Raw genomic sequence first — 11,854 nt, forward strand, 5'->3', positions numbered from 1 at the left:
TTTATCATTTTTTCCTACCAATGAGGAACAACTTAGTTGAACTACCACGTCATGCCGAATTTCTCTTGACTTGGTCAAATCGAATCGAATTGCCACATCATCAAATCATACTAAGAGCATTCACATCTGGTATTTTCAAACTATTCTATTTTACCATCTTAAAAGCTACTTTATCTACTATATCATACTATTTTACAATACATCCAACATCCTAACTTTTATTTTACAATTCAAAAAATTAAAATAATATAAATTATACAATAAAATAATAAACAAATTATCTATCTCTCTTTAATTTATGTCCCTGCCTCTCCCTTATTTTCTCAACAACCAAACAAACAATCACCACCATGCCCACCACGCCACCACTGCCCACCAAAATCCCACTGGAACCAAAAAAAAACAAAAACAACACAAAACAAAACCCAGCAAACCTATAGCAAAAACAACAAAATAACCCACTACCCACCACACCAACCCAACCAAACCAATCCAAACACTAGTCACAACCACGGTAAGAATCAAATGACAGAATCAAACCCAAATCAAAACCCACCACCCCATATCCAAATGGACACCCATAACAAGAAACCCACAGCAAGAACCAAACCTAGAAACTGGACACCATGCCACCATTGCCAAACCCACCAAACGCCGATCTCTATGTCGATCTCCACGCCAGTTTCATGCCGGTCTCCACATCGGTCTCCACGCCAATCTCCACCACACTAACCTTCATGCCACCACGTCTATCTCAACCGCACCACCAACCTCACCACCATACCAATCTAAAAGAAACTGATTGTATTTTTGTATCTATGAGAAAGAAACAAAGAGAAAGAGATTGGAATGTGACTATTGGAATAGAGAGAGGGGCCAAAAAAACCAAAAGAAACCAAACGCCAGTCTCTAATGTCGATCTTCGTGCCGGTCTCCATGCCGATCTCAACCGCACCACCACGCTGATCTCAAACACACAAGTGAGAACTGAGGCTCCACTTCTATAGAGAGAACCAGAGAAATGAGAGAGAGATGTGGGAGACGGAGAGACAAAGTGGGAGACAGCTAGAGGAGAGAGAATATATTAGTAAAAAATATATACAATCTTACTACAGTACCATCTTACATATAAGATGGTATTGTAGCAGTATTGTAAAAAAATTTACAATTAACAGCCCAAATAAAGCTTGGTTATTGTGCTTTGATGGTAAAATTTGCCAACATATGACATATAGCAGTGCGTGTACTAATGCTCTAAGTTAACCGTCGTTGCCTTTCTCCCATCACATAATATGATCTTTCTTTGTGCAACACCAAACCATACACATCACTAAAACAAAAGAAAAATAAAACCGTATACGACTTAAAAACTCAAAAACAGAACAAACAAACAAGTAAAAATCACTCGAGAAATAACTGGATCTTATACAGGCCACGTGGATGCGACACGAACGTCATCCAATTGTATGGCATGGGATTAGGCAAGTTTCTTCCCTATACATCCTTCATAGTGTTTCAAGTCAATTACCAAATCAGATTTTGCCACATCGCTTCTCTGCATAAAAGTTAGAAAAAAGTTTTTCCTTTTTCTTTTGCCCAGATATTTTTACAACTTGGCATAGTGTCCACATTCACACTCACAAACCATAATTCCCCCCTAATTTTATTTTTATTTTTATTTTTTAACCTGCTCACATAAGCAAAATCAAAAACATTCTAGGATTTGGGCGACTCAAGCTGAACTCTTTGTTTTTAACTTTTTTGTAGTTATATAAGATAGAGGAGAAGAGACATACCACATAACAAAACCTCATCGAACTCCATGGCTTCCACCATCACCAATCCTTTGCTTTCTTCACACTTCTTTGGGACTAAAATCTTGGTCTCTCCTCCAACCCCAAAAACCATCACCAAATCACCACTTCCATTCCATCCCATCTCCAAAAGAAAGTATCTAATTACTCAAAATATTCTCAACAAAAAACCCAATTCTTCACAACCCTTAAAATCTCTACCATCCAAAGCTACCTTAGCTGCTCTTATCTTCTCTACTCTCACTCCACAACCACAAGCTCTAGCTCTAGACAATCCCACACCACCTCAACCCCCACCTGTAATTGAAGCCCAACCCACCAAACCCAGTCTCACAAATCCCTCACCTTTCTCACAAAACCTTCTTCTCACAGCCCCAAAGCCTCAAACCCAGAACACTTCTGACATCCCTGATGGTAGTCAATGGAGATACAGCGAGTTTTTGAATGCAGTGAAGAAAGGGAAAGTGGAAAGAGTCAGATTCAGCAAAGACGGTTCTGCCCTTCAGCTCACCGCCATCGATGGCCGCCGAGCCTCCGTGATTGTCCCCAACGACCCGGACCTTATCGACATTTTAGCAATGAACGGCGTCGATATTTCGGTCTCAGAGGGTGACTCTGGCAACGGGTTGTTCAGTTTCATCGGTAATCTTATATTCCCAGTTCTTGCTTTTGCTGGACTTTTCCTTCTCTTCCGCAGAGCTCAAGGTGGGCCCGGCGGACCTGGTGGGCTCGGTGGCCCAATGGACTTTGGAAGATCCAAATCAAAGTTCCAAGAAGTCCCAGAAACCGGTGTTACATTCTCCGATGTTGCTGGTGCTGACCAAGCTAAACTGGAATTGCAAGAAGTTGTTGATTTCTTGAAAAACCCAGATAAGTACACAGCTCTAGGAGCTAAAATACCAAAAGGGTGTTTGCTAGTTGGGCCTCCCGGTACAGGGAAGACCCTATTGGCTAGAGCAGTGGCCGGAGAAGCCGGCGTGCCGTTTTTCTCTTGTGCTGCTTCGGAGTTTGTGGAATTGTTTGTGGGAGTTGGGGCCTCGAGAGTGAGGGACTTGTTCGAGAAGGCAAAGTCGAAAGCACCCTGCATTGTGTTTATTGATGAGATTGATGCAGTGGGGAGGCAGAGAGGGGCAGGGCTTGGAGGTGGGAATGATGAGAGGGAGCAAACTATTAATCAGCTCTTGACTGAGATGGATGGATTTTCGGGTAATTCGGGTGTGATTGTGTTGGCTGCCACTAATAGACCGGATGTGCTTGATGCAGCTTTGTTGAGGCCTGGCAGGTTCGATAGGCAGGTCACTGTGGATAGGCCTGATGTTGCTGGTAGAGTTAAGATTCTTCAGGTTTGTTCTATAAAACCCTGCTTGGTTAGTTATTCTTGTTTTAGCTGTTAGTGAAATTCCAAGGTCTTAATATTAAGAGTAGGAATGATGTCTAAACCTAAATTATTGATTCCAATAACATATTAAATGATCAGTGAATTGTTGCGTTATAATTTTATAGGAAAATGCTAAAATTTCTATCTAGTTTAGTACAAAAGGCCTACAAACTGGCATGACAATGAAAGTGATCGGTGTCATGTAAATAACATAATAAATAAATTTCTTAATTACTTTTTTGTTTTGTGATTTAACAGTTTGCATCAATGCTTATATATGTAGTAAATTTGTAGTAACTGCAACATTGCTCAATTATAAATCGTGGGTTATGTTCATAATGTTCTAGATTTGTAGTGATATCTAATTATATGCAGTTAAAGAGTGCTGGTTAGTTCATTGTTCTAGAACATGATTTATCAAATCTATTATGGGTGTATGGCAGTCTACTGCTCTTTTCATTACTTATTTTTCTTCTTTTTAGTGCTCTTTAAGTATTTGTTTTTAGTTCCACAATTCAACAACTTATTACTGGGGCCAAAGACCAAACATTTTGCATAAGTTGTTATATGGATACGATCTGGTTCATTCAATTGCCATAGTCCATAAATGAGATCGTGTTTTTGCTATTTTCTGGTAGAAACTTATCTGAGCATGTATGACAGGTGCACTCTAGAGGAAAGGCACTCGCTAAGGATGTGGACTTTGACAAGATTGCAAGAAGAACCCCAGGATTTACTGGGGCTGATTTGCAGAATCTGATGAATGAAGCGGCTATTCTTGCAGCCAGGCGTGACCTCAAGGAAATAAGCAAGGATGAGATATCTGATGCACTGGAAAGGATCATTGCTGGCCCAGAGAAGAAAAATGCTGTAGTCTCAGATGAGAAGAAGAAACTAGTTGCTTATCATGGTATATAAATAAGAATCAGCATATTTCTTAATTTGTCTAGGTTGTATTTGATTTTCAGCGTTTACAGTTTAGTCATGCTCTTAATTTTGCAGAGGCCGGGCATGCTCTAGTTGGTGCATTGATGCCTGAATATGATCCTGTGGCCAAGATATCCATTATTCCTCGTGGCCAAGCTGGTGGACTTACCTTTTTCGCTCCAAGTGAAGAGAGGCTTGAGTCTGGACTGTACAGTAGAAGTTACCTGGAGAATCAGATGGCTGTTGCCCTTGGTGGAAGGTTAGTTACACCAACTTATTTCCAGCAATGCATAAGATATGTTGCCTTTTCCAATTGTTTTTGATAAAGGTTCCTATTAGAGCTGTTCTGATTCTAATTCTTCTCTAATTTCGAATAGGCTGGATTTAAAACTACCGATCTACCAATTGGTTTTATTTTAAAATTTTCCTCTCTTCTTTGTTACAATTGCAGAGTTGCTGAAGAGGTGATTTTTGGCGATGAGAATGTGACCACAGGAGCGTCGAATGACTTCATGCAAGTTTCACGAGTGGCGAGGCAGATGGTTGAAAGATTTGGTTTCAGCAAAAAAATTGGGCAAGTTGCCATCGGTGGTCCTGGTGGAAATCCCTTTTTGGGTCAACAGGTGGGAGTCATTGGAATTAAGAAAGAAATGCTTTCACAATTCACTATGTTTACAATGTCTTCTTTCCTATGCATAATCAAGAGATCTAATTAGTGTCTGGCGTGTATGTTATGAATGCAGATGTCATCCCAGAAAGATTATTCTATGGCTACTGCTGATATAGTTGATGCAGAGGTTAGGGAACTGGTAGAGAAGGCATATTCAAGGGCGACGCATATCATAACAACCCACATTGACATCCTTCACAAGCTTGCTCAACTACTCATAGAGAAAGAAACTGTTGATGGGGAGGAATTCATGAGTCTCTTCATTGATGGAAAAGCCGAGTTATATGTGGCTTGATTCCACTCTCGAGAGTCAAAATCTTGTTGTATTATAGATTTCATATAGGCATGTACACATTAAGAACCGATTAATTATTTCATTAATTAAAAAAAATAGCAAAACATTTGGTGCACAAGAAAACAAGTTTCTCCCTCTCTATGATACACTTTAAACAAAAGCCACATTTTCAATTTCCATTATACATAGACCTCATGTTTTGTTACAACACCATCGACGACAACAACAATTAATTGAGTGCCAATTATATCAAGGAATAAATACAGGGCTACTTCTTAAGACCCTCTGCCACCCCGTTGCTTCTTTTCTTCAAGTGCAGCAGCCTCATTCAACATGTCAGCTGCATCCTTGTGCATATCGAGCTTGGCAAGAGCTACTGCCTGCATATAAAATGCTGTGGACCAATCAGGGTAGACACATTGTGCTTGCATGGCATCTCGAAGGGCAGCATCTGGTTGATCACACATGAGATGGCAAAGACTTCTTCGTGCATACACAGTTGGTGAAACCATGGTTCCCACATCTATGAACTGCACAATAGAAACAGAATGAAAATTAATCATGGTTCCCACGTTTTTTGTTTTTCTTGTTATGTGTTGTTTTTTTTTTTTTTTTTTTTTTGACTAGTTCACATCTGGATCTGCTTGTCAAACAATTTTCTTTGCTTGGAGAGAGAGAGAGAGATGTCCTAGTACATTATAGCATGACAATCTCACAGATAGATGCTGTTTTCCCTATCAATTAAGATCTTGAAAATCCAACTCATTCTTGATGCTGTTCACTTCCCTATTATATGAAGTTCTACACTGTCGTGGGGGAAACACGGTGGGCCTAACACATTATGGTGTAAGACAAACTCTATTTATGAAGGTGTTTTTTTATTTCAATGCTGCAATCAACATACCTGAGAATAACAGTCTATAGCAGCTTTAAAATCTCGGTCACGAAATGCCAAGTCCCCACGCTTTCTTGCCTCCAACATATCTCTCATTTGCTGGGTCCATTCTTGGAAAGACAACTAAACCGATAGATCAAGGAAATGATTTAGTATAACTTTAGAGAAAATACATGCAAGCCTGCAAGTGAACAATTCAATCACCTCATTGGTTCCTTCATCATCTTTGTAGTGTGTCGTGACCAAGATCTGATGGATAGCTGTAAGGTCCATCCTTGAACAGGCATCACCCATTGGGGAAAGAGGGTGTTGTGGGGTAGGAGGGGCATCCTCATGCTTTGGGATTCCCAGCATCACATAAGATTGAACCTGCAAGCAGATAAACCACATCCTGAAATTTGATTAAATGCACAAAACTGACCTTTCCCTTTATAACGAATTCAAGTTCACAAAACTGTCATCTTACGGTCAAACCAATCAATGCAACAAAAATTTCTGTAAATGTATCTGAAAATTGCTTTCAGTATACAAACAATCAGGAATGCTAGAAAACACATTATACAAACCAAGGAAAATGAAATAAAATGAGAACGAAGCAACCATCAATTCCCAAACCGCCCCCCCCCCCCCCCCCCCCCCAAAAAAAAGAAAAAAAAAAAAAAAAAAAAAAAAAAAAACCGACAAGAAGAAAAAATGACTCCCCAAAAGAAAACATGGGCAACCAACAAGGCTTTTAACTAAATCTCCTTGGGAAATTGAAGACCCAACCTCATTATGTAAATTGTAAACGCCAGAAACAAGCTCACAAGAGCATGCCACAGCTAATTTTCGCTTCCGGCCAGATCAAGCTCCAAGCAAGAATCTATCAGCAAACAGAACATGATAATAGCCAGAATGCATATTTGGCCGGGCATAACAACTATTATATCTCATAGGCAAGATATAAATCAGATGTTCAGTGGGATAGCATGACAAGCAGTGATCTTGTGGTTCAACAGTTTTTGTTTTGGATTTTTCTTTTTCTTTTTTGGTGTTGGGGGTATCCAACCCACAACAAGAGGGAGGGAGTAGGGTGCCACTAGGCTGTAAGCCAACAGGATTTCAGTGTGAATTTTACAGGATAAATCATCTGCACTATTTTACTGATAAAATATAATCCTAAATACATTATGAAACAGACAAATAAAGATAGAAGATAAGTGCATGCATCAAAAGAGTAGATAGCAAAGATGGAATATTTTACATCAGGTTTATTTTGTAGTGGTGCAAGTGTTGCAACAAGATCCTTAGTATTTGGCCGTTCTCTAGGCTCATATTGCAAGCACCGTGAAGCAAGATCAAAAACCACAGTTGCCTCTTCAGTTGAAAAATTACCCTCCAAATGTGAATCCATGAGGAGAAGAATGTTTTTGCCCCGTATCATATCGAGAGCCTGCATACAGAAAAATAGAAACATAATAACACATCTAAGTCCACTAATATCAACTTCAAACAATTCCCAAAAAAAAAAGATTCATGAACAATCTGCTAGGCATTAATCTCAAACCAGGTAAACAACAATATACAGCTATCATCACAAAACATGGAACAGGATGATGGCACCAAATCCAACTCATCCACTAAAAAACAAAATAATCTTAGCATTTGAAAGCAATTAAAACTTCCAAACCGCCAAGAGCTAAGTGTATCCACAAGAAAACCAATACTCAAACGCATCATAATTTTGGACTGAAAGATGTAAGGTTGATTGAAAGGAACTATTACCAAATATCAGCCTTCTTTAACATATATTGTAACAGATTGTACACATTTAGAAGCCCAAAAAGCAATCCAGATATATGCCTATGGAATAAAACACGTAGGAAAAGACAACAAAATGTGAAAGAGAAAGTAAACTATCTCTAGTATTCCATTTGATGCCAAATTATTGCCAAGTCACAGATTTCAAGAAATGCAGGCAGTAAATCAACAGAAAGTTATCCATCATGTTTGACATAATCTACCAACCAATCAAGAAAGAATGTAGCTTCATTGCTCCAAATTTTCAATCTTATAGAGAAAAGGATTTTTCTAATATGGGTACTTTTCTCTATCATATTTTATTTTGTGATTATTTCCATTATAGACTTCACTCCCTACAATTGGATAGCTCAATTGGTAGAGCCACCACACTGAAAGTCTAAAACTATGATTCATTACACAACATGGTAAAACTACTTACGTGACTTGGAGGAATGTGCTTTCCACTAAGAAGATCCAATAGGACAGTCCCAAAGCTGAAGATAACACTTTCCGGAGTCACCCTACCTAGAACATGCACATATTACATTTATTACAGGAAGCATTACTGAAAAGTAGTGATACATGGGAACAACAGTTTTCATGCAAGATTACCTGGTGAGAAAATGGATAAATCCATGTCATGAAAAACAATAAGCATAAAAAATCTTTGATATAACTCAAGTAAATAGTACATCATATGAACTTAAAATAAGTGTCAGGAGGGCGTCCCAACCACCCAACAGCTATTCCATCCCCATTCTCCATTGACCCCACTCTGAATAATCACCCCCTTTGCCACTTTATGGTTCCTTAGATTCTATGTTTCAAATGGTAATCATTTAACAGTCTTAGCTCAAGTTATCTTTCCCAAACGTTCAGCAATTGTTAAATAAAAAAATATTAAAAAAAAAAAAAAAAAAAACCACTTCAGAAGACAAAAACCAATGCTCTTTATAAAGAACTCAAAACTCACAAATTAACAGGTATTTTACCTCTTAATACCAAAAAACTGAAACATTATTTCATGCTAAGTATTTCCATTGCACACTGCCAGCTATTAACCTCAGCATGTAGTGAACCTTCATGTCATCTAGAGCTGAATCTTATGAATGTTATGAGCTTAAAAACTCTCTAAGTAGATCTCCATTATATGGCCTTTATGACAGGCTTCTGATATATAAATCCACACCAAAACCTCTGATAAATAATGGACCGTTCATTCTTTTATCTAGAGGTGCAGCTTAACTATGTCTTATTTTGTGGTCAAGTTAGAAGCATGCATTATAATCTTGAACTCCCCCTCTTAAATTTTAAATATTTCATCTTATTACCAAGTGGGAACTCTTTCTCTGTCACTTTTTAAAAGATTCTATGAGGCTTCCTGGTGATGCCATTGGTCTTTTTATTTCAGCACACCAAGCAGATACAGGTGCTTCAACATTTATATTTTTCTTTATTACTTCATATATTGACACAAAAAGAAAAACAAACAGAAATCTTCAGTATATACAAAGATCTATCATACAACCTTTACATAAAAATCTTCTAGGTGATTTTTTGTATCAATATCTTAACATTTATAATAGAGATTATCATCAAGTGACTAGTAAAATACATACAAAGCCGCATACATACTGAGAAGGTAGTTGAGAGGCTACCATTTCTTAGATACTCGGGAGGTGTATATGCAAGATTTGTGCTGTAACTCTTTCCATCCCTACTATTTTTCATCAAGCCAAAACATGAAAGTCGAGGATCCCCATTCTGTCAAAACCATCCACATCATTACCACTTTAGGTCCCAAAAATAGCATGGGTGCTCCAAACAAGATTAATTCAACACAATCAGAACCATGATAACCTTTTTATAAAAAAAATAAGCAATGGCCTTTTATTAAGAGAAAAGATTACTTCATGCTCACAATGATAAACGCAAAGCAATGTAAAAAAATTACAAAATAATTAAGCACAAAAGTAATACACACTAGATTACATTCAATTTTCAAACTTGAGAAAAAAAGATTTGTTACAGCACCTCATCGAAGAGAACTCTGTATGCATTCAAGTCATGGTATAATGGACGGCCTTCAGTATTACAATAATCTAACGCTTCTGCAATGTACAACGCAACTCTTAAACGCATAGCCCACTCAATGGTCTGATTCTCCCCTGTCAAAGAAGTGGTGAATGCAACATCAAACTTTAGAAACACGCATATCCAAAACTTTAAGTGGAAGTTAAAACAGATATAAATGTAAAAAAGAAGCTTAGCTCCATAAATTTGTTACAACTTTGAACTATTCTGCTTCAGTGATCCAAGATAATGAAAGATTACCATCATCAACCACAAATAAGAATGACATGGTAGCATAACCACATCCATGGTACAGTTTTTAAGGTTCTGCTACCTAACTTAAGTTCTTATCAGAAGTAATGCTAGGGATACTACAGAACCTTTACATACAGATGTGTCACCAATCTTAAAAAAAAAAAAAAAAAAAAAAAACAATTCAAATATTCACTTATTATACTTCGAAATCCACCAATCACATTCATTGCTACATCAGTTTGTATAGGTTATGTATCTGAAAGATAAGCAAATATAGTAATCAGTTTTCTTCAAGTATCGACAATAAACATTTCACATTACTTTCCCAACAACGCCTGGGACTTAATTGTTCAGGTAAAAGTAAAACCAACTTATCCAGCCAGCCGACGCTTATTCAACCACATCAACTACTAGCCTGTTTCCAACGCATTGGAACTCAAAGTCTATCCCAAAAGCCTAGTCCATTACAACCTACTCTAAAAAACCATTAACACAAACAAAGTTACAAACCACCATATATGCCAAGAATTCAACAAAATAACAAATCTTTTATTTTTTTGGGGGGTATAATTCAGAGATTTCCATTGAAAGAAACAAAGCAAATACAACACAGTAACCAAATGAACAAAGATATTTGGACTTTAGCTAGTCCAGTACAGCAAGGGCAGAACTACCCAAACTATTATCTATTCAAGCAGAAAAAAACAAAAAATTAACAAATCCAAAACAAAATTATTAGCTGAAAGAAAGTAATTTGAAAAAAAACAAAAAGCAGAAATAGAAATAGAAATAGAAAACATACAGTGAAATAGATGTTTAGCTAGGGTATCATTGGGCATATACTCCGCCACAAGTAGTCTCTCATCGCCGTCGCAACAATACCCTATCAAATTCGCTAGCCTCTTGTGCCTCAGCTTCCCAACTCCCCAAGCTTCCTCCTACAAAAAAAAAAAAAAAAAACACGAAAAATCATCAAAATCGGAAACCCTAGAGAGTGAAAATTGAAGAAGAGATGGTGAAAGAAGAGAGTTACGGCGAACTGCTTGGGGTCAGGCCAAGCTTGCTTGGTGAATTTCTTGACGGCGATCCAGCGACGTTGGTTGTGGTTTTGGAGGCGGCCTTTGTAGACGACATTGGGGGCTTTCTCGCCGCTCTCGGAGACGATGTAGTCGGAGCTAAAGTTGTTGGTGGCGGCTCTGAGGTCGGAGAGTGAGAACTCGGAGAAGCCAGGAGCGCCGGAGACGGCGGAGACGACGGCGTCGGTGCCGTTGAGAGGCGGAGTAGCGGAATGACTGTAGAGGTTATTGCTGTTATCGTTGTTGCTGTTGTTGTTGTTGTTGTGGTGGTGGCGATGGTAGTGGTTTTTGTCTTCAGAATGACGACGATTAGGTCCTTTGAAGAAGGACGATTCGCAACAGCCCATAACTCGGTCGAGTTGACTCGGTCCCCAACCTCCAGCTTGGTATCAGCGAAATATCATACAAAAACAGATAGATAGATAGATATATAAAAATAAAAATAACAAATAAGAGGATTTCGATTTTGAATTTTTTTTACAGATTTGGCGACAGAGTGAGAGAGTCTCTGTGTGTGTGTGTGTGTGTGTGTGTGAGACTTACAAACAAACCGTGTTTGCGTTAGAGAGAGAGAGAGAGAGAGAGAAAGAGAGAGATCTAATAAGGAGTGAGGAAGAGGTGTAGCTTTCGTTTTCTTCTCATTTTTTTGCGTATTTTCTCTTTCTTTGCTGCACTGACAAAAACTCTCT

At 38.3% G+C, this 11,854-nt stretch overlaps 2 protein-coding genes across 2 annotated transcripts; one reads left to right on the forward strand and one right to left on the reverse strand.

Annotated features, from left to right (window-relative positions):
* The first annotated feature begins 1,702 nt into the window (after positions 1-1,702).
* On the forward strand, positions 1,703-5,207 carry LOC126712537 (ATP-dependent zinc metalloprotease FTSH, chloroplastic). Its single transcript, XM_050411893.1, has 5 exons — positions 1,703-3,157; positions 3,856-4,102; positions 4,195-4,378; positions 4,571-4,742; positions 4,863-5,207. Exons 1-5 carry the CDS (start codon positions 1,823-1,825, stop codon positions 5,082-5,084), a joined length of 2,160 nt encoding a protein of 719 aa, XP_050267850.1. The 5' UTR covers positions 1,703-1,822; the 3' UTR covers positions 5,085-5,207.
* LOC126712538 (serine/threonine-protein kinase BSK1-like) lies at positions 5,144-11,854 on the reverse strand. Its single transcript, XM_050411894.1, has 9 exons — positions 11,123-11,854; positions 10,892-11,027; positions 9,796-9,929; positions 9,420-9,525; positions 8,201-8,286; positions 7,223-7,411; positions 6,184-6,348; positions 5,989-6,102; positions 5,144-5,614 (listed from the first exon to the last, which is right to left on the reverse strand). Exons 1-9 carry the CDS (start codon positions 11,510-11,512, stop codon positions 5,360-5,362), a joined length of 1,575 nt encoding a protein of 524 aa, XP_050267851.1. The 5' UTR covers positions 11,513-11,854; the 3' UTR covers positions 5,144-5,359.

The sequence above is a fragment of the Quercus robur genome, chromosome 2 (genome assembly GCF_932294415.1).
Source record: "Quercus robur chromosome 2, dhQueRobu3.1, whole genome shotgun sequence".
NCBI classification, from domain to species: Eukaryota; Viridiplantae; Streptophyta; class Magnoliopsida; order Fagales; family Fagaceae; genus Quercus; species Quercus robur.